This window comes from Nelumbo lutea, chromosome 5 (assembly GCF_056320005.1).
Source record: "Nelumbo lutea isolate HS-2025 chromosome 5, American lotus-T2T, whole genome shotgun sequence".
In the NCBI taxonomy this organism is placed as follows: Eukaryota; Viridiplantae; Streptophyta; class Magnoliopsida; order Proteales; family Nelumbonaceae; genus Nelumbo; species Nelumbo lutea.
This window is the reverse complement of record NC_142688.1, coordinates 4,388,763-4,416,066: the sequence shown is the minus strand read 5'-3', so window position 1 is coordinate 4,416,066 and position 27,304 is coordinate 4,388,763. Positions and strand designations below refer to the sequence as shown.

General features: G+C 38.0%; 2 protein-coding genes across 3 annotated transcripts in view; one reads left to right on the top strand and one right to left on the bottom strand.

Annotated features, from left to right (window-relative positions):
- Nucleotides 1–16,330, top strand: part of LOC148849936 (E3 ubiquitin-protein ligase UPL3-like) — a 37,409-nt gene extending 21,079 nt beyond the window's left edge. For both annotated transcript variants that reach the window (XM_088947416.1, XM_088947415.1), the window contains exons 9-17: nt 8,228–8,323; nt 12,333–13,919; nt 14,024–14,242; nt 14,349–14,453; nt 14,928–15,008; nt 15,089–15,157; nt 15,255–15,383; nt 15,470–15,589; nt 15,676–16,330. In XM_088947416.1, the coding sequence (XP_088803542.1) occupies nt 8,228–8,323; nt 12,333–13,919; nt 14,024–14,242; nt 14,349–14,453; nt 14,928–15,008; nt 15,089–15,157; nt 15,255–15,383; nt 15,470–15,589; nt 15,676–15,741 (2,472 nt within the window). In that variant the 3' untranslated portion in view covers nt 15,742–16,330. The remainder of the gene's footprint in view (nt 1–8,227; nt 8,324–12,332; nt 13,920–14,023; nt 14,243–14,348; nt 14,454–14,927; nt 15,009–15,088; nt 15,158–15,254; nt 15,384–15,469; nt 15,590–15,675) is intronic.
- Nucleotides 16,331–21,341: 5,011 nt separating this feature from the next.
- LOC148849935 (beta-galactosidase 13-like) lies at nt 21,342–26,408 on the bottom strand. Its single transcript, XM_088943193.1, has 19 exons — nt 26,062–26,408; nt 25,843–25,938; nt 25,580–25,692; nt 25,419–25,485; nt 25,193–25,285; nt 24,926–25,069; nt 24,686–24,780; nt 24,482–24,587; nt 24,232–24,316; nt 24,011–24,129; nt 23,724–23,891; nt 23,433–23,614; nt 23,190–23,299; nt 22,954–23,063; nt 22,751–22,858; nt 22,544–22,648; nt 22,269–22,414; nt 21,806–22,157; nt 21,342–21,669 (listed from the first exon to the last, which is right to left on the bottom strand). The coding sequence occupies exons 1-19, from the start codon at nt 26,227–26,229 to the stop codon at nt 21,541–21,543; spliced, it is 2,496 nt and encodes an 831-aa protein (XP_088799319.1). The 5' UTR covers nt 26,230–26,408; the 3' UTR covers nt 21,342–21,540.
- Between the last annotated feature and the right edge of the window lie 896 nt (nt 26,409–27,304).

Genomic DNA, 27,304 nt, shown 5'->3' with positions numbered 1-27,304 from the left:
GCTAGATGCATTAACCTCCCTTCCCACCCATAGTATAGTTAAATTCATATGTTGTCTTACCCATTTGAATTTCTTCATTTCATTTCTATTACACCATATCACCGAGTCTGGATCTCTAAGCCAGCCCATCACCACCTTGGAGTTCCCTTTTATTACCAAATTCTTCAAGCTTCTCTCTCTTTCAATCTGTACACCTTATATGACTGCATAGAGTTCAGCCCTTCTGTCTTGAATAGAGTATTCTTAAATTCCCATCCTTGTCTCTTATTGTCCTGAATAGAGTGCTCTTAAATTCCCATCCTTGTCTCTTATGGTCCTGAACAGAGTGCTCTTAAATTCCCAAGCAAATGTAGATGGATCAAAAGACATTTTAATCTCCATTCGGATGTTCCACCTATGCCCAAACAAAGAGAAAAACCACTCCCAATTTTTTGCAGCAAATGAACAGGAAATAAGTAAATGCACCATCTGATTTAGATGGTAACATGTAATGAGCAAATGTAGATGGTAACAAGATTCACCATCTGATTTACAAAGAGTGCACCAATTTGGAGAAATACACAAAAACTCTTCTTTTGCAAGTAATCCAAAGTGTTAATTTTCCCATATTCAACTTCCCAGCAAAAAGCCTTAATTTTAGGGGGAACTGACTGAAACCAAACTTCCTTCCAAGGAAAAGATTGAGAGAAGGGGACGGGCAAAGAGCTTTAAAGAAAGAGGCACAGAAGAAGAAGCGTTTAGGATTTGGACACCAAACACTCCTATCTAGTTTTGAAGGCTCTAGGCAAACTCTATCAAGAACTAGGAAAAGCTTTGACAAGCAAGTAGCTTCTTCATCCCTCAACCCCCTTCGAAACCCAACGTCCCAAATGTGACTTAAAGGTGAAATAGGATGGACCTTAAAACTCGAAATCACCTCATTTTTGTACAAGGAAATGGGATACAAGGAATGAAACAAATCCTTTAAAGGTCGGTCACCAAACCAAGTGTCTTCCCAAAAACACCTGCAAAGAGGGGTATTAGGCAAGGCGATCCATTGTTCCCATTCCTCTTTACCTTAGTAGTTGATGTGTTGAGTGCCATGATTTCGAGGGCTGATGCTAACAATTTGGTAAGAGGTTGGAGGATTGGTAGGGAGGAGGTGGTGGTCACACACTTACAATTTGCAAATGGCATCATCTTGTTTTGTGACGGGGAGGAAAGGGAATTACGGAACTTAAAGAGTCTAGTGCTTCAATTTGAAGGGAAGTCCAATCTTAAAGTGAATTGGGGAAAAAGTTGTGTGGCAAGGCTCAATTTAGGGGGAGAGGAGGTGGATTCCCTAGCTAGGATTTTGGGGTATGAAGTGGGGGGCTGGCCTTTACAATATTTGGGGCTACCATTGGGAGGAAACCTAATGGTTGAGAGTTTTTGGTACCCTGTAATTGAAAGATTCTCCAAGAGGTTAGCAAATTGGAAAGGAATTGCATCTCTTTAGGGGGTAGGATAATCTTAATCAAGTCAACCTTGGCCAACCTGCCAATTTATTTTTTGATGCCAGTTTATTTCATGTCTACCTTTAGAGTACCAATGGAAGTAGCTAACCAATTAGAGAAGATAATGAGGGATTTCTTGTGGGAACCAGGGGATACTAAGAAGGATCACTTAGTGAAGTGGGAGGTGGTTTCTAGGAGTAGGGATGATGGAGGCCTTGGGTTAGGAAATATAAGATTAAGAAACACGACTTTGCTGGGGAAATGGATTTGGAGACTACCGATGGAACATGATAGACTTTGGTCTAGAGTGATTGTTAGTATTCATGGATTGGCAGATAACAACTAGGATGCATGACTCGACCCTAGGGCTTCTCAGTGTTCTCCTTGAAAAGCTATTCAAGGTATTTTGCCTCTTATGCCTCCTTATTTCAAATGTGATGTCTGTGCTAGAAATAAAGTCTTGTTTTGGGTAGATGTTTGGGTTGGTGAAAACTCCCATAGAGATAGATTTCCTTCTATTTACTCCTTGTCTGAAAACAAAAGAAAAGTGATCTCTTCAGTGTTTGTTGATAACTCCTAGGATTTGGGCTTGAGAAGAGGTCTAAGGGATTCTGAAATGGGGATGGTTGATGATTTGATAACTCAGATAGGGGAAGTCTTTCTTGATCAGTCCTGTAGAGATAGCAGAATTTGGAAACCTTCCCCTTCTGGTTTTTTCAATTGCTCTTCTTTCTATAACATTTTGTTTCGGACCTCCAACCTTGTAAGGAACTTTCTTTCAATGGAGGTGTGGGGTAGCCCTGTACCTCCTAAACTTCAGGCCTTTTGTTGGGAAGTGGTATTCCAAAAAATCAACACCTTGGGTTTATTGCAGAAAAAGAGGCCAAATATGTGCCTCTCCCCCCATGTTTGTTGCCTTTGTTTGGGTTCTAGTGAGACAATTTCACATTTACTAATCTCATGTCCCTTTGTGTTCTTTATTTGGTCTTGGTTCTCTTCTCTCTTTGGTTACAGGTGGACTCCCTCCTCGAGCGTGGTGAACCTCTTTGATCCTACTTTTTACAGGCAACCAACGGTTCATGGAAGGATTATGTGGAGAGCCACTAGAGCTACTGTATTGTGGTCAATGTGGGAGGGAAGAAACAATAGGATCTTCAAAGGCAGTTGTAGATCTAAGGAAGGGGTTGTGGAAGGAATAACTACTAAGGTTATCGGTTGGTTGAAATCCTGTGATCTTTTTAAGGATTTCTTAGTTGAAGACATTTATAGAAGTTGGGATATTGTGGCATCTACTACTACTTCCAAAGCTATGATACAAGAAGTTTGGTCCCCACCGACACAACAAAGGGTGAAACTGAACTTTGATGGAGGCTCTATAGGTAATCCAGGCCCATCTGGTATAGGGGGTGTTTTCAGAGATAATGAAGGCAAGATAATGGCTTTGTTTTCAGGTCCAATAGGAGTTGGAGATTCCTTAAGAGCGGAAATCTTGGCACTACATCAAGGTGTAAAACTGGCCAAACAGTTGGGGCTACAACATATTGAGATAGAGGGAGACTCCAAGTTGGTAATTGGGTGGATGCAATCAGGGCAGCTGGGAATTTGGCAATATAGACAGCTGATAAGGGAAATTCTTAGCATAACAAGGGAGGTGGGTGTTTGGTTTAAGTGGGTAAGGAGATCAGCAAATGGTTTTGTTGATGCCCTAGAAAAACAAGGGACTGTAAGGGAGAGTCTTTATTGGGCAGTCCTGTAATGTTTGATGTTTATTGGATCAACCTTTTCTAATAAGGGTTGACTTCTGTATTTCAGTTTAATTTTTCTCTAATGAAAGTTATAGTTTCTGATAAAAAAAGTGTCTTCCCAAAAACGAATTAAGTTTCCTAAGCAAACATCATACCTGATAAACTTCAGGAATTAAGGAAGCAAGTTGCGGGTTGCTTTCTAAGGTGCTTCCAAGGTAGCCTAATGTGATACACCAGCATCCCAACTACTCTCCATTCTCCCATGAATACTATCCACTACTAAGGGTGTCAATTGGACTGGATTTGGTCCAATCCAATCCAGTCAGACGTGGGTCCATGCACTGGATTGGACCCAATCCGGTCCAACTAAAATATAAATGGATCAGATTGGGTCCAATCCAATCCAGTCAGACGTGGGTCCATGCACTGGATTGGACCCAATCCGGTCCAACTAAAATATAAATGGATCAGATTGGGTCCATTCCAGTCCAAATTGAATGAAACTTGAAAAATTACACAAAAAATAAAAAATATAAAAAACTATAGAACTATATTAGAAATTTCACAAAAATATAAAAAATGCAGAAAAATAAAATGTAGTTCAAAAAATCAGAAAAGTAACATGTTAACCTAAACATTTCTTTCAAAGAAATTACAAAAACTGAAAATTCGTTTATAGAATTGAAGCTAAGAAAAGACACACGCAGAGATGCTTTGATATGTTTAGCTGTTTATTATGACAATAGAAATCTGAGTTCAGACTTCGGAGAAAAATAGAAAGCTGTGAATAGAGGGCTTGGTGTGTATTGTTCTTGTAAATTAAAACCCAAACTCCGATTTTTAAGCTTTGTAATGTGGACAACTTGGTTGATTTGAAACTGAATATAGAAAATTTAAGCTTGTAGACTATTTGTGATTAACCATACAATGCTAATTAACCATTTGGTTTGGTCTCCATTTTGATCTACTTGCTAAAATAATTGTGGGGCCGTTTGGCAAGTCTTTCCGCGTCATTTTCCGTCTATTTAGAAGCCCGGAAGACCGCTTTTCGGTCTATTTCCATTTGGTTCGCAGAATATCTAGCCGCCAAAAGCCGGAGCGCCAAAAAAACGCGAGAAGCCCATTTTGGGCTGACCTCGAGAAGCTCCAAATGGAGCTTTTTGCGTCTTTTTCACTTTATTCTCGCACGAAAAGACGCACGATAACCAAACTAGCTTCGAGCTGCTCAGATCTTCAAGCAAAAGCTCAATGCGTCTTTTGATTGTCAAAGCTACCAGAAGATCTTTCCAAAAAGACTTGCCAAACGGCCCCTGTGTAAGCAAGTTGGAAGCCAAAAAGTAATCACCAAGGAGATAGGATGGACCCAAACTTTTAAAGAGGAACTTGGTTATTTCTTAGTCAATTTTGAATTAGAACTGCATTGTATCTAACAACTAGGATGCATTAGACCAAAGAGAGAAAAACATTTACCTTGGGTGATCATGTAGGAATCCAAGCCCTCCCTTTTCTATTTGTAATGATGTCGAGCCTCTTTTTTCACTTCAATTCCTATGAAACTCAAACCCCAACTTCGAACTCCACCATCTTCTTTGTTGAACGATAAGCTTAGACCCAAATTCATATAGTCACATGATATAAACGAGAAATTCTAAACTAGTCTGTTTAAATGAACAAATAACAGAGGAGCCTGCCTCCTTGTTTGGGTTCTTGGAGAGAGAGATGGAGAAAGAGGGGAGTGAGAGAGAGAGAGCTGTTGGAGAGGGGGGGGGAGTGAATTGCGGTGAGAGTACCACCAGAGAGATGTGTGCCGTTGGAGTAGGGATGCAAACGGATTGGATCGGATTTGAATCCGATCCAAAGATCCGATTGGATCTGATAGGACTCGATTTGAATTTGAATCCTATTGGTAAGTCGGATCTTCGGATCTGATCTGATCCAACTTGTTTTTGTTAAAAATAATAAATTATTAAAAGAAAAATAAAATATACTAATTTAAATAAAAAATAAATAATATAACAAATTTTAAAAAATATAATATAAACAATATATTTATAAATATATAATATATCAGATCTGATAGGGGGTTTGATTCGAATATGATCCGAAGATCTGAACATGGGGATCCGAATTTGACCAAGTAGGATCAGATCGGATTATGATCCGATCCATTTGCATCCCTACATTGGAGAAAGCTGAATGCTGCCAGAGAGAGGAGAAGAGAGATGTTCGCTGGGCCAGGAGATGAAAGACAATAGAAAAAACCAATTCGTTCCAACAATAACTCAATAAGGACCTGGGTGTGGACAAGTGGACCTTTGGACTCTATCCTCATCAGATTGGTCCAAATTCTGGCCTGTTGTTTGCATGGTCTGTTAAGTCTGGACAGGTCTGACTCCATACTCTCTTTTGGACCATCCAATCCGTCCAAATCACATTCGATTTAGATGGGTCCAACCCAAATCTGGTCCATCTACTACCTCAACCCACAAGTTTTCCCTCTCTAGAGGCCATCCCCATAACCATTTTCCTAAGAGAGCTGTATTCTTCTTTCTCACATTCCCAAGTCCTAGTCCACCCTCTTCCTCTCTTTTACACAATCTCCTATTTGATTAAATGGTCCTTTCTAGTCTCTCCCGGCTCCCAAAGGAAATCCCTCTATTTTTTTCTAATTTCTTTTCTTCCCTTGGTGGCATCCTAAAAATAGAGAGGAAATAGATAGGTAGGTTAGCCAAAGTAGGTTATAGCCAGGCGGCCAATCTCATTTCACATCTTTTTACAACTTGGTTCCAAAATATTATGGATCAGTTCTTTTAATATCCTCACTATCCTGGGATCTCCCCCTTCACAAAATGTTATGGTATCATCTGCAAATTGGAGGTAAGCAATTGGAACCCTATTTCTGCCCACTCTCCATCCCTTAACGTCATCTTTTCTGTCTGCCTTACAGAGGAGTCTACTAAAAACATCCGCCACTAAAAAGAAAGGATGAGAGAGGGTCACCTTGCGTTAATCCTCTAGAAGCTGGGAAGAAATCTTTCACCACTCCATCAACAATGATGGAAGAATGACTAGACCGAACACATCTAAAGATCCAATTGTACCATTTCTCCCCAAACCCCTACTGTTGCATTACTCCTAATAAGAATTTCCAGTCCACCAAGTCATAAGCTTTTTCTAAATCCAATTTGCACACAAAGCCTTCCTTCCTAGATCTCTTCATTTCTTCTGAGCATTCATTGTCTCTCAGGATTTGATCAATTATTTGGGATTGTACTGTGCGTCACTTTGGTCTTTCCATATAGGAGGTGAAAAGCATGAAATAGTTTTATGTTTAGTGCAGCTAAAAAATCAAAGCTAGATCTGTATCCTGTCCACCTGTCCCATGACCTCAGATAGATGGGACCATTGTTGGGTGATGGCTTTTCTCCGTAGTGCAGATAAACCATATCATATTGTATAAATAAGGTAAAAGTCTAGACATGAGAATGATAAAATGCAAATTTTCAGCTTAGAGAGCCATAAATTGGGTTTTTGCCTCTTTTATTCTTTTTTTTTAGATCTTTCTGTAATTACTCTCCATCTTTGTACACTTCTTTTCTTTTCTTTTCTTTTCTTTTCTTTGCAATTAACACACTTCCATTTTTTTTTTCTCTTTTATACCTCTGTAACTCTGTTCCATTAAAAATAACAAGGGACCTATCCCTTCATATGTTTGTTATCTTCTATTCTCTCTACATTTGACACACTTGCACATCTTCTCCTTCATACCTCTATCACATTCAAGACAACCAGTGCTCTTTTTTATCAGTAATGTTTTTAAGTTTTACTATTATCTGTATAAAAAAACGAGATACAAAAAATTGTGTGCCGAGGTACCTTAATTAGGTATCTAGCCTTGGCTAGCTGGCACTTTTACCCCACTCCCACTGGGAAATTAAGCACCGAAACATCTGATTTCTGTTCACCCCTTGATTTTCTAGTCCATCAGCAATGCTGTTAGCTGAATATGATGCCCATTTGGAACTAGTTTTTTGGTCTTCCTACAAGTATGTCTATGTTCCTATGAGCCAATTTAGTCTCTTTTTAACCATCCTATGACCACACTGCAATCCCCTTATTCATGATCTCTCTTAAGTTTAGAGATTTGCCATCCTTAAGCTATGAAGTACTGTCCATTTTGCTCTGATCGAGTCAGAGAACTCAACTGGTCTAACATGTTTCCTTCCCAACTTCTAAGAACATCCCCTACTCTATTAGGCCTTGGATTCCCTATGCTACAGTCATCAAAGCTCATTTTATGATATTTAGGAAAGGAGAGTCCTGAGTCCATGGAGTAGAGGGATTTTTTTTGCCAATGAAGAGGATGCTACATTCTGTCATTCCCTTATGACATTATCTGTAGTAAAAAAGAATAAAAAATATCCATTGTCTTTACCCAATTTACCACCTTATATCACAATGGCTTCTTCCCTTCATGTGTTTGTTTTCTACTATTGTTTCACTTATGCATGCATTGTTTTTATCTCTTTCTTTGCATTAACTTGGTAGAGATATGTCCCCTAGTATTTTATAGGCTATAAAATGTTGTTTCAATTCTACTTTATTGTTTGGTTCTTTCATGTTAATTTTCAATCTTTTCTATTTGCTACACCAACTAGAGAGATAAGATAATCCACAAAAAAAAAAGGGAAACAAGCTAATGTGAGCCAGATTTTCTTTATATAAAAAAACTCTCCCAAGCAACAAGGTGCTATGCTGCCATCGAGACCCAGCCTTGACTAACAGACTTAGTGTCTTAACAACTATGGTTAATGGTTCTAGAGCCACTAAGCCTATGTTAAATACAACATACCTTGAGTTTTACTGGAAAAATATATAAAAACTCATTGAGCCACATTTTTTTCCCTGTTTTATGAAGTCTTTAATTATGGTTTATTCCCATAAAATTAATACCAGAGTGTCTTTTATTGTACCTTACGACAAAAGTTTATGTGTTTGTATTAACAGGATGAGGAGTTGGACATCTCTCCAGTTGAGATTGATGATGCCTTGGTGATTGAAGAGGATGATCTATCAGATGATGAAGATGATGATCAAGAAGAGGTGAATCACTTGATTTCTTCTAGTATTTCTTAGTTTGACAAAATGTTCTTTGTGTGTCTGTACATTTTCTAATCAGATCAAGTAGAGGGCTTTCTACACAACTACCCTGTTCTGTCATGTGGAGGGATGATAGTGCTGATCCAAGTGTCTGCCTGGTAGGGGATTCTCTGAATTGGCCAAATGTTCAATCTTGTAGTGTGTTGGAATTCTACTTCTAACTGTCAGATATGTCCTATTGTCGACTGACATTAGTGCCCAGCATTTCAATTTTCATAGCATGAAGGGCTGGATATGTGTGATTGACAATAAAGTAAATGTTGGCACTTCAATCTGTGTTTTATTTCATCATTCCTTGTCAGGGAGTCTCAAGGACTTAAAAATATCTTTCTATTTTCACCTTGGCATGTTCTTCACATGGCAATAAGTTTCGTGCATTGAGCGTCTGCAGGGATAGAGCTTTTAGTGGTGAAGTGTAATCTCCAGTAATTTGCAGATTTTCCTCACATGGCATTTATGGTATGATAATTTGAGACATTGAAGGAAACGTTTATCTTGGGCTATTCTATGAACATCAGTTGAAGAAGAAGATGTTGCATAGGAAGGAATGAGATGGGAAGTGAAGTTAAAGAGAATGTAATGTGAATTCAACATACTTGTTTATGATTCAAGAGTATAGATAATCAGTAGGGAAGTGCTCTTAAGTGAGCTATGGAGATGCAACTAGTAATGTAAACTGGAAACGTGAAACAGCGCTTACCATACATATTGCCAACTAATTATGGATGGTTGTTTGGAAGTTATATCCATGCTTTGGGTATTTGTGGGAAATAAGCGGTAGATGCACTTGCACATGGAACAGGAGAATGGAAAGTGATAGTGGAAATGAACCATAGAAATGTAACAAGTAATATAAACTAGAATGACTAAAACAAGAAGTTAATTTTGGGTACTTCTTTGACATTGCATCTGTGCTTAAAAAAACCGAAGTTTTGCTCTGGTCCAATTTTGGTGGTCAATTTTGCCTTTGTTGCTTATGGAAAGAAATCCTAGGATGGGAAGCATGTATGCTTGTGCATGTTTGATCTGAGCCTATTGGTCAGGTTCACATGGTGGCTCATGATGTTGATTTGTGAATTTGCAATTAAAATGGATTTTATATCTATATTTTGAATCTACCAATTGTTTTTATGTAAAATGGTAGTAGTAACATAATTAGAGAGTCCTTGACATAACTCATAATATGTAACAAAATAATTTGGAAGGTTGGCTCCAGTCACTTGCAAAATTCTTTGTTTGTGCTGTAAAGGGAAATGAAGCTTCTTCATATCCTCTTTTATTTGGGATCACCTCAAAACCAACCAAGGTTGCATTTTTTTACAGGTTCAGCATACTTGGACAAGATGTTGGCAATAGATATTGAGAAGACTAGTGTCTCTGATGTGTGCCTTTTGTGCAATGCTGAATGATTAAAATGCCCTTTTTTCGTTTCTATAGGGGTGTATCCTTGTTTCTGGGTGCTTTGGCATATATGAGTTGTAAACCCTGATTTTGTGGAATTTGTTTCATCATGCCATCCATAAGTTTCTTTAATTGGAAGAATGCCCCTTTTTTGATAATTAACAGTTAATTCTATTAATTATAAATAGTAAAAATATATAGAATTTATGTACATCCTTTAGAGAGATTAGTGTCTACTCTCTCCCTTCATTTTACTTCCAACTGAACCCAAAACAACTGATTTCCAACCACCCCTTGTTTTGCTAATGCATCAGCAATGTAGTTGGGCTGACCTTTGTATCCATTGGATTTTTACATGAATATTTCTAGCCAGCCATCTAAACTTCTTTATTTCATTTTTCTAGGACCATAGAGTTGACTCACTAATCAGCAACCAACCTATCATCACCTTGTTTTCTCTTTTAATGATTAATTTATTCAGGTCAATGTTTCTTGCCAGCTGTACACCCTCAAGAACATTCATAGTTTCTGCCCTTAACCAATCCCCTATTCTTACCACCTCTCACTCCTGAAAGCCCAGGATTCCCCATGCTGCTACCATCAAAATTAAGCTTTATGAAGCTGCCTTCCATTGGCGTCTGGTTTTTGTGGGTTACAGTCTTTTTTGATGATGTTCCAGTCACTTCCTTCCACTTTCTAATAATATCATCTATTGAGAAATATTAAAAGGCATCCAATGAGCCACCCTTTGGAAACCTCCTGATGCAGGGAGCTGAAGGGGTCAAATTTGGAATTTTGTGAAAATTTATGCATTTCTGTATTTTTGGACACTGGGGATAATTTTGCCATTTTAAAATTTCTGTAAGGTCCAATAATAGGGTTTGATTGTCTATTTATAGTTTGTTTATGAAGTCATTGCATAAGTAGGATTAGAGTTATTGAGTCTTCTTTGAATTGAAATAGGATATGACAGCTTAGTTTGAGTCCTACTAGGATTATTGAGTCTAACAGTTTGGCTCTTAGTCCTATGAGTATTATGAGTCTAATAGTTTGTCTCCTAGGATTATTTTTGATATCTTCTGAAGGTCTACACAACGGGGGGTAGCCCATCCCCCAATCCAGGTGCATGCGGGATTTGATCCCAAGTCTTCGCTACGACCGGAAGGAGACCTTACCAACCATCTGGTTGGCACCTTGCATTTGACTCTTAGGATTATTATGAGTATAGAGTCTATAAATATGTATGGGCGTTTTACACAAAGAGCAATGAAGTTTATTGAGTTTTCTTCAGCTCATGCTAATTATGGTGAGTGATTCCCGTACCCTACAGTGATTCTAGGCACCCCGTGAGTGATTCTGGGTATTTTCTCTATTCTTTGTATCCCTATTTTCTTTCTTGTTCTTTCAAGAAGCCATTATAACCATCAACAGCCATAAATTTCTGATCAAAGAAACCATTCAACATTCTCTAAGGACTAGCGTTGAACTGGTCCTACATCACCTCATTTTTTTCCCATGCTGGTTAATTTGGAAGAAGACAGATAAAATTTTGAGAGCAATAATAGCTTAGTGCAAGAAAAACATTTAAACCACCCCCTTCTTATGACTCTCTGTAGTGAGCAAATTTAGTATTATGCAATACTTCCATTTTAGGGATAAATAACTGGTTGGATATAATCTGTCAATCATTTTTTGCTGTATACTGACCAGCTTGTGTTATGTGTATAGTGGAAATTGTTCATATTGCTTTATGAGTATAGATGCAGCATCATACTTAATGGACATTATTAGCATGATATCTTGAAACTAAAGAGTCCAGCCACAATGTTGCAATCCTGTTGTATTTTGTTCTTTTGCCCATCTGGGAGCTTCTCTTAGGGGCTTGTATCTTGATTATTGAGATATCAATAAATTACCTTACTTTTTTTCTAAAAATAAAAAGAGAGTTCAGCCATGCTGGACACTAGGGCACCAAAGTGATACCTGGTGGTTGGCATAACAGTTACTGTAGCATCTTGGTGATGCTCCACGCTGAAGTCAGCATAAAAACTGGGAATTTAGCATTCAAACAAGGTATTATAAGCAAAGGCATGCCTAATAGTCCAGACTTTTCTTATTTTTACTATGTTTTAAAATCATTTATATTGATAAAAATCATTCGTAATTAAATAATTATCATGTTGTCTAGTCCCTTGATTTTTGGAGGTTAATGTGCTGTGGACACTTATTGATGTCTGTAACTTTGTATACTTGGTGCCTGTGCCATGTATCGAGGTAACACTGCTGTTATACTTGGCAATCAGCATCATGGTATTGAAGAAGTTTTCAAGTTGATTTTGCTTGAATCAACATAGTTAAAAAGGAGCCACAGTAAAATGCACTTGCAGGTCAAATAGACTGAAAAATTTAATGTATTGGGATGTGATACTGGTTTTTTAGTTGAGCAAGCTATTTCTAGGACACCCTTGTTTATGTATGGGTGTTGGTTGGTGGAGTTGGTTGTATACTCTCTTCCTATGGTTTTGAAACTTATGTTTTTTGTCCTTTTTAGGTGCTAAGAGATGATCCTCTTCCGGTTTGCATGCCTGAGAAAGTACATGATGTGAAATTGGGTGATTCATCTGAGGATGGTACAGCTATCCATTCAACAAATGATAGCCAGACTAATCCTTCTGGTTCTACCAACAGAACTTCCACAGTTAGGGGCATGGAATCTACTGACTTTAAGAGTGGGAGCTCATTTGGTTCAAAGGGTGCAATGTCATTTGCTGCAGCTGCCATGGCTGGGCTTACATCTGCAAGTGGTAGAGGTATCAGGGGTGGCAGAGACCGGCGGGGACTTTCCCTTTCTGGTACTTCAAATGATCCTGCTAAATTAATATTTTCAGTGGGTAGCAAGCAGCTCAACAGACATCTAACCATATATCAAGCCATCCAACGCCAGCTTGTTTTGGATGAGGATGATGATGAGAGGTATACTAGCTCTGATTTTCTGCCTGGTGATGGAAGCAGACTTTGGAATGACATTTATACCATCACATATCAGAGGGCTGACAACCAGATAGATAGGAGTTCAATAGGCGGTTCTTCTTCCACTACTCCATCCAAATCTGCCAAAGCCAGTTCTACCTCCAACTCTGAGTCTTCATGGCATCAAACCTCTCTTTTAGATGGTTTCTTGCAGGGGGAGCTTCCATGTGATCTAGAAAAAGCTAACCCAACTTATAGCATATTGGCATTGCTGCGTGTGTTGGAAGGTTTGAACCAGCTGGCGCCTCGTTTACGAGTCTTGGCATTATCCGATGATTTCTCAGAGGGGAAGATTTCTACTCTAGAATTGAGTACAACTGGTGCCAAAGTCCCTTCTGAGGAGTTCATCAATAGCAAGCTCACTCCGAAATTGGCTCGTCAAATCCAGGATGCATTGACACTGTGCAGTGGTAGTATTCCTTCTTGGTGTTCCCAGCTCACTAAAGCATGCCCATTCTTGTTTCCATTTGAAACTAGGAGACATTATTTCTATTCTACTGCTTTTGGGCTGTCTCGTGCATTGCATCGATTGCAGCAGCAACAGGGTGCTGATGGTCATGGATCAACAAATGAAAGAGAGATCCGTGTTGGGAGATTACAGCGGCAGAAGGTTCGTGTCTCCAGAAATCGGATTTTGGATTCTGCAGTAAAAGTTATGGAGATGTATTCAAGCCAAAAGGCTGTCCTGGAAGTGGAATATTTTGGTGAGGTTGGAACAGGGTTAGGTCCCACCCTGGAGTTTTATACCCTTCTAAGTCATGACCTTCAAAAGGCTAGCCTTGGAATGTGGAGGTCTAATTCTTCTTCAGATAAGCCAGCAATGGAAATAGATAGAGATGAACAGAAAAACAGAAAAAATAATGATAGTTCAGATGCAAAGAAACTTGAATCAGATTCTTCTGCAGGTGGAAGAGATCTCATACAAGCTCCTCTTGGGTTGTTCCCTCGCCCATGGCCTCCAAAGGCAGATGCTTCTGAGGGTACCCAGTTTTCCAAGGTGATTGAGTATTTCCGGCTTGTTGGACGAGTGATGGCAAAAGCTCTTCAAGATGGACGGCTTCTAGACCTTCCATTGTCAACTGCATTTTACAAGCTTGTGCTTGGTCAAGTAAGCTAAAATACCAGACCTTATTTAATGTACTTGTTTTCTTGATGTTCAATTCCCACTGCACTCAACTTTTCAAAATCTTTTAACATTTCACTCTATTACAGGAGCTTGATTTGCATGACATTCTCTCTTTTGATGCTGAATTTGGGAAGATTCTGCAAGAGCTGCAAATCCTTGTTGCTCGGAAGAAATATCTTGAGGCAATGGGCTGTAGTGATCAAATTGCAGATTTAAAATTCCGTGGTGCTCCTATTGAAGATCTCTGCTTGGATTTCACACTTCCTGGTTATCCAGATTATGTTTTAAAACCAGGGGATGAAAATGTACTGGTTTATTCTCTTTGAATGTATCTTTATCTTTGATAGACCTACCTTTTTTCAGTTCACTTTTCCCTGGGAGTGGCCTTGAAGTTCCATATTGTCTTGTTAGGTTGATATTAATAATTTGGAGGAGTACATTTCTTCGGTCGTTGATGCAACTGTCAAGACTGGAATTATGCGGCAAATTGAAGCTTTCAGAGCAGGCTTTAATCAGGCAAGTAACTCTCTTAAAAGTGTCTATATGATTAGCCAGTTCTTTTCTATCAAAAAAAAAAAAAAAGATTGGCCACTGCTTCACTACGTGCCAATTTTGCTAATTTGACATACCTCCAATTATTAATCAAGTAGTTCTTGCAAAGAAAAAGTAACCCTGTATGCTGGTTTTTATTGTTCAATGTAGGGGTTCTGTTTCGTCCTTTCCACTAGGATGCATTGTGATGGTTTCAATGGGATAACCCATTGAATTTGTGATCTTGCTCATATTTTATTGCTGGACCTGCTACTCTTTTCATTTTAAGTTGTTTGTTTTATTTGTTTCTTGTTCTGTAAATATTCTCAATACACCACATTGTTCTGCATTGCACCTCCGTAATTGCTATAGGAAATGGACCTTTAAGTGTTTATTTACCCATTTGGTTTTTGTATATGTTTATGGTCCAAACCTTCTACTATGCCCTGAGACATGCAGGTCTTTGACATTTCATCTCTGCAAATATTTTCTCCTCATGAACTGGATTACCTATTATGTGGCCGCAGAGAGTTGTGGGAGGTATTTGGCTCTTACATGGTGCTTCTTGTTGTGATTGCAACTTAATTGTTTGCTGTCATTTAACTTTCTAGTTTATGCAGGCTGAGACGCTGGTTGATCATATAAAATTTGATCATGGATATACTGCCAAGAGTTCTGCCATTGTCAACGTATGCTTTCAATCATAACAAAGTTCAAAACTTTGAGATTGAGTTTATGCATAATGCTTACTTTGTACATCTTGTTTGTTGTTTCTGATATGTTTAGTTACTAGAAATAATGGGAGAATTCACACCTGAACAGCAGCGTGCCTTCTGCCAGTTTGTAACTGGTGCACCCCGGCTCCCACCTGGTGGTCTGGCTGTGCTGAACCCGAAGCTTACAATTGTTAGAAAAGTATGTCTTACCCGTATCTGTTTCTATATTACTGGGCTGAGATTTTTGGTACACGAGGTTTATTGACTCCTCCCCATGTCTGGCAGCATTCTTCATCAACAACAAACACATCAAATGGAACAGGACCTTCTGAATCAGCAGATGATGACTTACCTAGTGTCATGACTTGTGCTAATTACCTCAAGCTTCCTCCTTACTCAACCAAGGTCCTACACTTCTAGAAAAAGCAAAATTATATATATATATATTTCCTACCTTTTCGACACATTCTTATTGTTGGTTTTTCTTGCAGGAAATTATGTATAAGAAACTACTGTATGCCATCAGCGAAGGGCAAGGATCTTTTGACCTGTCCTGAGCCTCCAAGGCTAACCCAATCTGCTGTTGGTATATATTATCTTGCGACACTTTTCCGGTCGAATTGCAATTCCAGGCATGGGCTAATTTTGATATTCGAAGTTCTGCCCATTCTACTTAAAGAAACATGTGCCCTGTCCCATTCCTTGAGGAGTGTAGAGGTCAGTTTTGTATTCATTTTAACGGATGTCAGGTTGGGATGTTGTTGGAGTGGCGGGAATAGGTGGGTAATTAACGTGTTTTATTTTTTCCATTTTTTTTTCCTTTTGTTCCTGTAAATTCTCAATTCATCTGCACAACTTTATCCTTGTCACCTTTTTTGTTCTTAATTCTTCAATAATATATAGAGGTTTTTAGTGAAGTCTGGTTCAACAGAGTTGCAATCAAGGAGAAGCTTTGAAATGGCAAGGTTGTGGCATCCGGCTGCTACTGGTGCCTGTAAATAAAGTGAAACACCTGGATTTTTATTGTTATTATTTGTTATTAATTTTTGCCCAGAGCATATTGATGTACGGACAGAGCTAAAAAGAAATATGCTACACTGTATCAGTATAGTCTTCCAAAATTTTACCATTTCATTGTCACGTTTACATTTCAAGTTTTTTTTTTTTTTTTAATGTATCTTAATTTAGCTAAGAAAATAGCTTTTTTCTTTAATGATAGCTTGCCATGGAATTCTTGAGCTCTACGATTTTGGATAATCTCCAAATTATTTTAGGTGGGTCGGTTTGGTAGGTCCTGTCATCCTGGTCCTTTTTTTTACTCCGAGGGAGTAAAACCTAAATTTGTAGTATTTATGCGATATGGTCATTTGGCCAATGTGGCAGGCAGACGCAAAATCCAGTTTGGGATGCTACGCGTGGAAAGCAATACCCTTTAGGTCTCGTTCACTTTTTGGTATATTATTTATTCGGATAAATGCATTTATTCAGGTATTTTTTAGGAAATATATATTTTAGTCAAGTCTTAAGTGTATCTACCTAAGTTTTAGCCATAAAAATCTATTATTAAAAGAGGCATTTGTGTCAAGAAATGTTGATAATTTTTTTAGGTAAAAAAATTATTAAGTGATATTCAAGAAAACAAAATTTTCTTGTTCTCACATAAATCTCAAATAAGAATATAGGTTGCAACCTATAAGTTGCAAATTTTTGCTTTTAAACCACATTAATTGAATTCTTTTTACCTTTGTCTAATGCTTCGGTGTCATGTTTTATGCAAATATAAATTATTAAATGTGTTTGTTTTTTTCTTGGCCGTAAAAAATAAAATCTGTATTTCTTCTGTGGGCATGTTTATAACCATTCAAGCCTTAGGCTGTGTTTGGTGGCTGTACAAATTTCATTTCCACTGGTTTAAAACTTTAAATCATGGTTTTCAAAACAGGACCGGAAAAACCGGTAATCATTCAGCCCCCGGGTCTGGTTATACTATAAACTACCAAGTCATTAAAACCCATTGAAAAAGTAAAAAATTTGTTGACCTGGGTGGTTGAATCGCTAAACTGTTCTACCCGGGCAGCGGTTCGTGGGTTATCATTTTCATTTTCGTTGATTTAAATAAAATATAAAAACAAAATGACCCCCATATCCCCGATCCTATCTCTTACGTTTAGGGTTAGAATGACCCCCTTTTCGTTCTAACCCTTCCCTCCTCTCAGTTGTCACACCCAACCGACCACTTGTGGCGGCCACGACCTACGGCGTCCAATGGCAACACACAACGACTGACGGCAATTCATGGCGACCAACAACAGTAGTGAGCTTCATCTATGGCACTTAGCGTTGATTTTGCAACAGATCCAGCAGTAACAGATTTGGCGACCAACTTGTAGCGGCGGTCGGCGATTCTGCAACCTTGCATGTAGTGACGGTGATGGTATATTTCCTGCCCACTATTATCTACCCATGCATGCAAGAGTAAGCATCGTTGTTCTATCTGTAACCTTACCTGTAGCTTGGCAAACTTATGAACAATTTGGTGGTTCTCAATTGAGTGTTAAGCTTGAAATTGGTTCCCAATTAAGTGTTAGGCTCGAAATTGGTGGTTCCCAAAAGTTTTGCATTTTTTTGAATTTTATACCTTCAAGCTCGAAGGACCTGAAGGTATAAAACGCTTTTTTTTTTTGAATTTTTTTGTGGGTTTAATTAATTCTTTGATTTTTTTTGCTTAATTCTTTGTTTAATTAATCTAGTTTAATTATTTTTTTCCGAATTCTTTGCTTAATTAATTACATAGATTCACATACTCACATTGCCTTAATTAATTTTGCTTTATTAATTCTTTTTCAATTCCTTGCTTATTTGCTATGTGAATGATGATGATGATTAGATGATGTCAAAGAATGATAATCTCTTTTTTTGTTTGTATTTTCTGCAAATATATGGTTTTTGTATTTTCTGCAAGCAATTTTTGAACTGCTTAACCAGAATGGTTCAACCCGAATGGTTGAACTGCTTAACCAGAAACTGGTCCCCTGACCGGTTCTATTTCCGATTCGTTTTTAAAAACCATGCTTTAAATGCATGGGAATGTGAAAGGTCTGAGTGTAAATTCTGATTTACTTTTGATTTAGACTTGATTTTCTTATTTGTGAGAGTAAAATCACGTGGCCCTCACTTTAAAATAATGAGAACAGAGCTAGGAGGGTAAAGGGTTATCTCTTATCTGTCTAAGAGTAAGGTAGGATGCAAGACGATGTGATCCCCAATTTATACGATAAAGAATCGAATTAAAAAGACTTTGGTGTAAATTTTAATCAGTTTTGGGATGTGATATTTGCACTGTCAGTGAGTGCAAAAGGGACAAAAAGCACACATTTTATATATGATAGAAATATATATTATAATTACAAACGAATGAAAGCAAAATTTTCTCTTCGTTAAGATTTGCACTGCAACTAAAAGATCCCTGGATTCAATATTGTTAATTCATTTTTGGGAATCACATGAATTTCCCTAGCATATCATAAATGTCCTATGCATTTCACTTCCATCGTATTCATGTGTTTGTTAAGTTATCCTCTGCATATAACCCCAGAAACACCAATTTGAATCATCTCTGCAGCTTTAAAATGAATTTCAGCAATGGGTTGGTTTATTGCAGCCAAAAAAAAAAAAACAAGGGTTGGTTTTCTCTTCTGAGCTATTCAGAGTGGGAGGATTGTAGCCTTTCTGTACCTTAATATCCAGAAAGAAAAATTAATGAAAGCTATCTCCTAATTTTAACTATTTCATATCAAAAGCTGTCGATGTTCTACAATGGTTACTCGTAAAAAAACCACAAATCCACAATAGTTAGGTGCGTTTTCCAATTCTAGGTGAGCCAATGGACTCCTGTACCTTCAGTTCAACTAGGAAAAGTCAAAGGTCTCTCCAAAGTGTTTCACTTACGTTGATTTTCCAAAGCATAAGCCTGCCTTTTCTGATTAGCTAAGCTAAGCAGCACTTAAGTTCGAACCTCACCTGCTTCTAAACAACAGCCAGTGTCTTTCTTGTCTTTCTTCCATGAATCTTCCTGGTATACCTTTGACATTGCAAGTGGAAGAAATTGGGATGAATACAACTCAAATTTCGCTTTTTTTTTTAGGCAAACCCAAATAAGTTGGCATGACCTGTCAACTAGTCACCCAGTAAGTAGAACTGTAAAGTGAGCTCGGATGCCTGCGGGCTGGAATGGCTCAGCACGACTTGGGCCATGCCAGGCCCAGCCCGTGCCTAACTGGGTTTGGGTTCGAGGCCCGTGGGGCATGGGTTGGCACATCACAACACAAAAAAAAGTGGGCAGTGCTGGCATGGCCCACGATAATATATGTATGTATACATACATTTTATTTTTCAATTTTATTGTCATTTTAATCTTTATTTTATTATTTCACATATAAACAATTATATACACCAAAATTCATATGGAATAAAATTTTAAGATTTTTTTTTAATTTATTGTTTATCTTGTTAATTTATTTTAACTTTTTCATTTTTTTTCAATTTTTCTAAAAACATTTATGCTGCCCATGGCCCGGCACGGGCCTAGGCCATGCTGGGCTTCCTTTTTGAGGGATTCTAGGCTAGATAGGAATGGCCCACAGGCCTGCATACTGGCATCGCATGGCTTGCTATAATTAAGGGTGTCAATGGACTGGTTTTGGATTGGACCCCATCCAGTCCAAAATCAATTTGGATGGATTGAATGGACCAACAAGACATTTGATGGACCAATCCAGTCCAAAATATTTGTTAGATTGGATTGGACCTGGTCCGTCTGTAATAAGTTTATATTGGAATGGGTTGGATTAAGTCAAGTCTGGTCCATTGATATAAGATAAGAATAAAGGTACAAACATCAATACACATTCAGTTCTTTGTTTGTCTTGTGGTGAAAAGAATATTAAGGGGGCAATTACTCTTTTGCTTCACACCCAAGCTTCAAAATACTGATACAATCCAAAATGGCAAAGGGGATGTGTATTGGTACTTTAAATTTTTTTGTCATATTTTTTAGTTTTTTTTTTTTTATTTATTTATAGGGAGGCTGAATTCTATTATGATATTGGAAAAACTTATAACCAATCAATTGGCATCATGAAAGTAGGAATTAGGGTGTTATCAAAATTCATGAGAGGATGTGATAGATTTTCCCCTGGAAATAATATATAAACAACCATTTAAAACAAAGCCTTAAAAACAAAGTAGTGGTACTCTCATACTCTACCAATATGATACGTATTGGCCATAATGGGCCGATATGTTGAAAATTTTGTCCTTGCCCACATCCATAATAAATGTGTCATGTGTTTGTAAAACCCATGATAATAAATATATGGGTTGATTTCATTTAAGAATTGTTTTTTATGGGGATTCCATTTTGGAATAGATCAGTTGGAAATTGGTTTGATTTTATCAGCGTTTGGATGTAGTATAAAATGTTTGAATTTTATCGATTTTATCGAATGTTTGAATTTTTTTTTACACCTGTCCTTTAATATAACTCCTGGCCTATCTTTGAAAAAGATTAAAAATCACTTTTAACACTTGTCAGAATATTTCAAGTGCTGGTTGATGTTTTTGATGTACTTACTATGTTGTTTATAATAGATCCGGGGTCTCGATTTTTACATTGATTAAGTAAGAATAGTAAGTTGAGCTTGAAAAAAGTATAATTTATATATATAGGTGTAACATTGAATAAGTAAGAAGTGTAACATTTATAAAAGTATAATTTATATATACATCTGATATATATATATATATATATATATATATATATACACGTACATCTGATTAAATGAAGGCTTTCAAGCTACAACCTCCACCACAGACACGTGGGTTTTTCAAATTTATACATGTCATTTTCTGAAAAGTTGCTGTTAAAACCCACATCCCACTATCACCAAGTGGCGGCCTCATTTTCTAGAAAGCTAAACATATGTCATTTTCTGACAATTTGTTACTAAATCCCACAATCCACTACCATCATTTTTAATTAATTCCTAAAAAAATATAGAAATACAAAATTAATTATCCATAACCACTTCTGCCTTAACTCTCTACATATCATAACAAAAGAAAATTATCCATGTTTTAATAATTACTGAAAAAACTATTTTTTGAAATAAATATTTCTTAAAATTTTAATAATTATTTAAAATATTAATAAATATAAAATTAACGTTATTGATTCCATAAGGTAATTAACATGATGGATTCCCGGGGTCATTCCCTAGTTTATTAATTTATTGAAACAAGACGCAACACTGACTCTCTCTCTCTCTCTCTCTGATCAGTCTGAGTCCTCTTTCTCGTCAGTCATCTTTTCCAGCGCATTGCACTTGGACGGCCAGAGACTTAATTCCCGGACATTCATCTCCCTTTCCACCGCCGAATGTCTTCTGATCAACCGGTATATCACAGGTAGTCTTTCCTAGGCAGTACTGCACGAAGCCAGTATTGGTTGGAATTGAGCGATGAAGAGCGCTGAACTCAACTAAATATATATCTAGAAAAAGAAGCAAGAAGAAAGGTAGAAAAGTAGTAGTAGTAGTAGGAGGAGGAGGAGGAGAACCCCACCTGCTCAACAACCTTCTTGGCTTCTGATGATGAGGTGCAATTTCCCGGGGTAAAAGCTCCGCAGGCGCCAGTAGGCACATTACCGAAGGTTGCAAAATCGACATTGACAATCACCTTGTGGTTGGGACACTTCAAGTGCGCCTTTGGGTTGGTGTCGCCTACCACCGCCCGTATCTTGCCGTTCTCCCTTTGCCATGACTGGACGTTTGCCGAGTGTTGCTCGGTGATTATGCTACATATGGTATCTCTGTTGACTGTCAGTATCTTAATCTCTTCTGGGTTTCCTCCCATTTCCTCTAACACTACTAGAAGGTTTCCACTTGGCTTAAGGAACACCCTCGGGACATGGTACCTGAATCAAAATCATGGATTTATACATATAGACAGATCACAGATGCTGAGATGGATGGATATGGTTAAGCTAGTATCAGGCATTAGGTGCAATTAATTAATTAATACATACTCGGACTGAGTGGGCTTCCCCAAAGGAGACTTATAGTCTACCCAGTAACGACCAATGCTTTTGCCATTAACCCAAACCATGCCCTTGCCCATACTTGTTAGATTGAGAGCGACTGGGTTGTCTCCTTCGGGAGCGTCGAAGTAAGTCTGCAATTAGAAATTTTCATCTTTATCTGTTACTATTCGTAGCTACATATAAGTTGTAATAAAAGAAAAAGCAAAACTCGGTCTGATCACTGATCAGATTCCAGTAGTAGTGTTTTCCCGCAATGATACCTTGTACCATGTAAGAGCATGTCCACCCCCCTTGGCCTCTTTCCACGATACCTTCTCTGTTCCCTCTGGAGTAAAGATTTCGTTCTTCTCTCCATCCACTCCAACCTGTGGCATGCGCCAAGTTTAATCCATTGGGTAGCTGCTGCTCATGGACTGAGATATATACATATGGTGCAGTTTAAGCTTAGAAAATTGATGCATGATTACCTGATGTCCCCATCCATTGGCCGATAGATCGAGTGTTCCGGTGTTCAAACCTTGTACAGCTACACGATGAACACCAGCAAGTCTAATGTTCAAGTAGGCTCCACTATCCTTTCATTCAGAGAGAGAGATCCTTACTTAAGTTCCTTGTTTAAGATAAGAAAGAAAGGAAATTGAACATTGCAGAATATATATATATATATTACCGGGAATCCGACTGTCATTCCTAACAATTGTATGTGGTTGGTCCCAGGTTTCAGGGGTACTGGTTTCTGGAATGTGAAAGACTTTTCAATATGGCTGCCATGTCCGGACCCTGAAATCCAAAACAAGGAAAAGCAAGCAGAATATGTATATATGTAGTAGGGTGGTGTAGGAAATTAGTCAATAATCAAATTGTAAGTTGTAACCGGAGGTAGATGAATGGCATGCTAATATGTACCAACGTATTCGCCATTTGCAAAAGTGTGCATGACATGGCCGAAATTTGAAACTTGGAGAACTGGATGAATGTCACGTCGAAAGGGAAGATCATCCCTAGTCAACTGGATTCTGCATTTGGAATTCGTTCAGTGCATCAGAATTAATTAATTAATTGGCTATTAGCAAAACAATTAAACAAGGGAACAAGCTTATTGTGTTTCCTTAATCCAAGGGTGTTCATCAGGATGGATGGTTTAATTACTTGGTAGTATACCACAGGTAGTCTGATCTGTCCTTAGTCTGGTTCATGAGCTCTAATGGGTTCTTGTATTTTACAGGACTTTCATCAATGGTTGGAATCTTTTCGTGGTACATCTCCCACTCTAGATTCTTATTGGCCCTTTTTGATATCTTGTAGCTCCTTGAGTTGTGTTGTGAAACCACCTGTGTTTACACAGCAGACATCTCTCTTTAAGTAGTCCTTATTATTCAAAAATAAAATAAAATAATTTTAAAGAGGAATTGAAGAAAAGGTATCGATATCAGAACTTACATTTTGAGTGTTGAACACCACGGTCTTGCAATCTGGGAGGATGCTAATGGAACGTGGAGGAAAGTAATACTCCTTGCCCCTGAATTTTGCAGTTGCCGGTTCTCTAGTATTGTTGTTGCACAAGAAAGCTGCACACACCTTACTCTCAGAATTCTCAAAAATTCTTGCCTGCATGCAGAGTAGAATTTTGGTTAATTATTAGCTCATTCAATTCTCTCTCTCTCTCTCTCTCACACACACAGAAGAAGCTCTCTTTAGAAATTGTGCTTTCGCTTTATCCCCCTTACCTCTACTCCATTTTCCAACTTCTGGACAGAGGGAGTCCCCCAAAGCAAAGCCTTCTTACATAATCTCAAAGCAGCATGCAAGTCTCTAAGGTGGCCCCATTTCGGATCCTTCTGCAGACCTGCAAGCACATGAGGAAACCAGTGATGAGGTGTAGTGTACGATTAACAAATTAATTTAGACATGAGGAATATAGGATAAAGTAGCAGTAATTGTGTCCAACCATATTCATCGAGAGGAGCTTCATCATAGTAGCGAGTTGTTACAAAGTCGGCACTTGTTCTACCATAATTCGTCCCTCCATGATACTGTGGATATATGCAGAAAGAAGAGAGAATTAATTAATGAATTAATCCTCATTTCCTTCTCTATTCTTTTAATTCATGATCAATTTGTTGTGAGGTAGGTCAAGCATCACATTTAAATTATAATTAAGAGATACACCAACTCATCATTGTCCTGGCCATATATACCATATAATAGTTGTTAAGAGTCCCCTTCTTAGAGAAGAAACGGGCAACAGCAAATGCCAGATCTTCTGCTGCTCTCTGAGATGGTGGATCCCCAAATACTCTATACCTGCAATCCATTCAAATGCAGCTACAAATTTAGCTATATGCTACCTACTATAAACAAATTGCTACAACTTCAATGCTGATGAATTGAAGCGCACTTACTGTGCAGTCCAGTTCTCAGTCCAGATAAAAGGTTTATTGGGTTTGTTTGGGCCTATGAATGTATCTCCACAGTTCCTCCCATTGCATGAGTTGACCTACACAACACGCCAAACCATCTTATATTTATAAAGCTGATCGATGATTTACTTCACTGCTTATTTTGGTACTCAAGTGTTAGTTAGAAACCTTAATTAATTTGTCAACAAAGAATCGATGGATGCAGGAGTAGGTATAACTTACCACTGGATCGGGAGCTTCCTTCTGTTTGCACATCACCCATGGGACTCCTGTGTTGAGACCCACAGCCATCTTTGCTGCCCAATGGACGTAACTAATTCCTGCTTCTCGATATGCAAGTTGGATAGTGTTATATTCATTTTCAATCTGCACCAACCAAATCAAAGCATAGGCTGAGAGTCAGGATTAAACCTGTGATAAAATGAGTGGGATAAAGCCAGCCAAAAGGGTAATTCATATAGTTGTGGTAGTGGAATCAATCAATTAAACCTGTGATAAAACGATAGGACCTCCTTGAGAAGCAAATAGTTTCTCATCCTTCATCTTTTTTACGATCAACTCGGTGAACTTTTGCATGTGGTACTGCATATATATATGTATATTTATGCATCAGAAATCAGAAATCAGAAATCAGAAATATTTAAATCTATCTATATATGTTTATGTAATGCTAGCTGAGGCTGAGCTGCTTAAAGGAAGAAAAAATAAGAATCACCTTGTATGGCTCATTATCCGTGCGGAAAGTAATGTTTGGAACTTCTCTTAGCCAATACGGTAATCCACTGATGATGATCAAGAGCGCGCACTTGGTTTCAGTTTAATTAGCAGAGAAAAATCTAATTAATTATATTTAAGTAGGTAATCTGAAGTATATACCCATAATTCCATTCAGCCTGGATGAATGGTCCAACCCTGAGGACCGCGTACATGTCCATCTCTTTGATCAATTTGATGAATTTCACCAAATCATAATTTCCTTCAAAGTTGTACTGCATTTGGAGGGGAGGTGCGTGGTAGTTAGTTTTCTTATTATTATGTACAGTTGACGACAAGAAGAGATCGAGAAGAAGAAGAAGAAGAAGAAGAAGAAGAGATTAACAACACTAACTCAATCCTCCATGCATTAATATAATAATTACCTTTCCTTGTTTGGGCTCATGAACGTTCCAAAAGACGTAAGTCTCGATCGTATTCAATCCTCCATGCTTAGATTTGTTGAAGATTTCAGGCCACATCTATATATATGCATGGTTTACAACAACAAAATCCGTCATTAAAGTACAAGAGCAAAGCTTTTCAGTTTCAGATGAAAATCCATGAAAAAAAAGAATGATCGATGAAGATGAATAAGTTGTTACCTCAACAGGGACACGCGGGTAATGGACGGAACCCGAGAAGAAAAGCTCTCTCTTTCCATTGATGATGAGTGATCGGCCATCGTAGGTCACCTCCTCGGAAACAGCCGAGACAACAAACACAGAAACAAGTGTAAAAAGGAGAGGGAGAGCTTGGCTTCGTATCAACATGGAGATTGGTCGACGACGACGACCAGAGAATATCTGTGTGTTCCCGATCAGCTTCAGCTTCGACGTGGTGCAATGGCCAATGAAGTTGTCTAGGTCTGGCCTGGCTTCTTAAGAAGAAAGAGCGCAGCGCTGCACACCCATCATCACCCCCCGTGTTCTACCTCTGACTCTTGACTCTCTCTTGTTTCTTTCTCTTGGTCCTCATTTCTTACACGTGCAATTTCCGTTAATCGGGATCACCCGCTGAACCACGAACAAGCCTTCGCTATCCTTCTTCCACGTACGTTGGATCCGAATTTCCCGAAATCGGCGTTATTTGGTCTGTTCGTCTCTCTGTCTACCGTCTTTTATGTGGGCCGGACACGGCCCACGGACGAATTCAAATCAGCCCCCCGCATCATTTTGTTCTCAATACACGGTGAAAATGTGCTGTAGAACGTTGTGGGGACAATCTTGTGGGGTGAGGGGGTGGGGGGCTGATTTGATCTCGATACGGACGGGCCCAACCTTTTGAGCTAAATGAAGAAATAGGTTTCTAGAGTGGAGTTTGGGCTTGGGCCCAGCCGCTTTTAATATTTCTTGACCTCTGTTTTTAGTTTGGGTCATTTGTTAAAACACCCCTATATAGTTTTATGAATTTATTAAAATCTATCATATAGTTTGTGTTTTGTTAAAATATTTTTATAATTTTCAATTAATTTATTTAATCGACCTTCTATTAGATGAAAGTGAAAAATGATAGTTATAACAATAATATTTATTCGAATAAAATTAATAAAAAATTAAATAAAAATATCATTTTTGCCCCTAATAAAACATGGACAACTACTCTATTTTGGAACAAACAACCACTGATCCATACCCTTGAACATTTTTCACTCTGTTTAGGAGTATTTTTTAAATAAACAATCATGAGTCCATGCTTTTAACCATTTTCTAATTAATTTAGGCAATCTTATTACTATTCTAGTAAAATGCAAGGTCAATTAAGTAAATTGGTTTTTTAATGCAATAATTATATTTCATTCAAACTAAGAAACCTGTATGAATGCAGGGAAGTAATCACAGTATCAAG

Coding starts and splice junctions, on each gene's coding strand:
- LOC148849935 (XM_088943193.1), bottom strand. CDS start 26,229: ATGTTGATACGAAGCCAAGCTCTCCCTCTCCTTTTTACACTTGTTTCT. Junction 25,486..25,579: donor CAGGCTGAATGGAATTATGG/GTATATACTTCA, acceptor GATCATCATCAG/TGGATTACCGTATTGGCTAA. Junction 25,070..25,192: donor GTCCTATCGTTTTATCACAG/GTTTAATTGATT, acceptor TGGTTGGTGCAG/ATTGAAAATGAATATAACAC.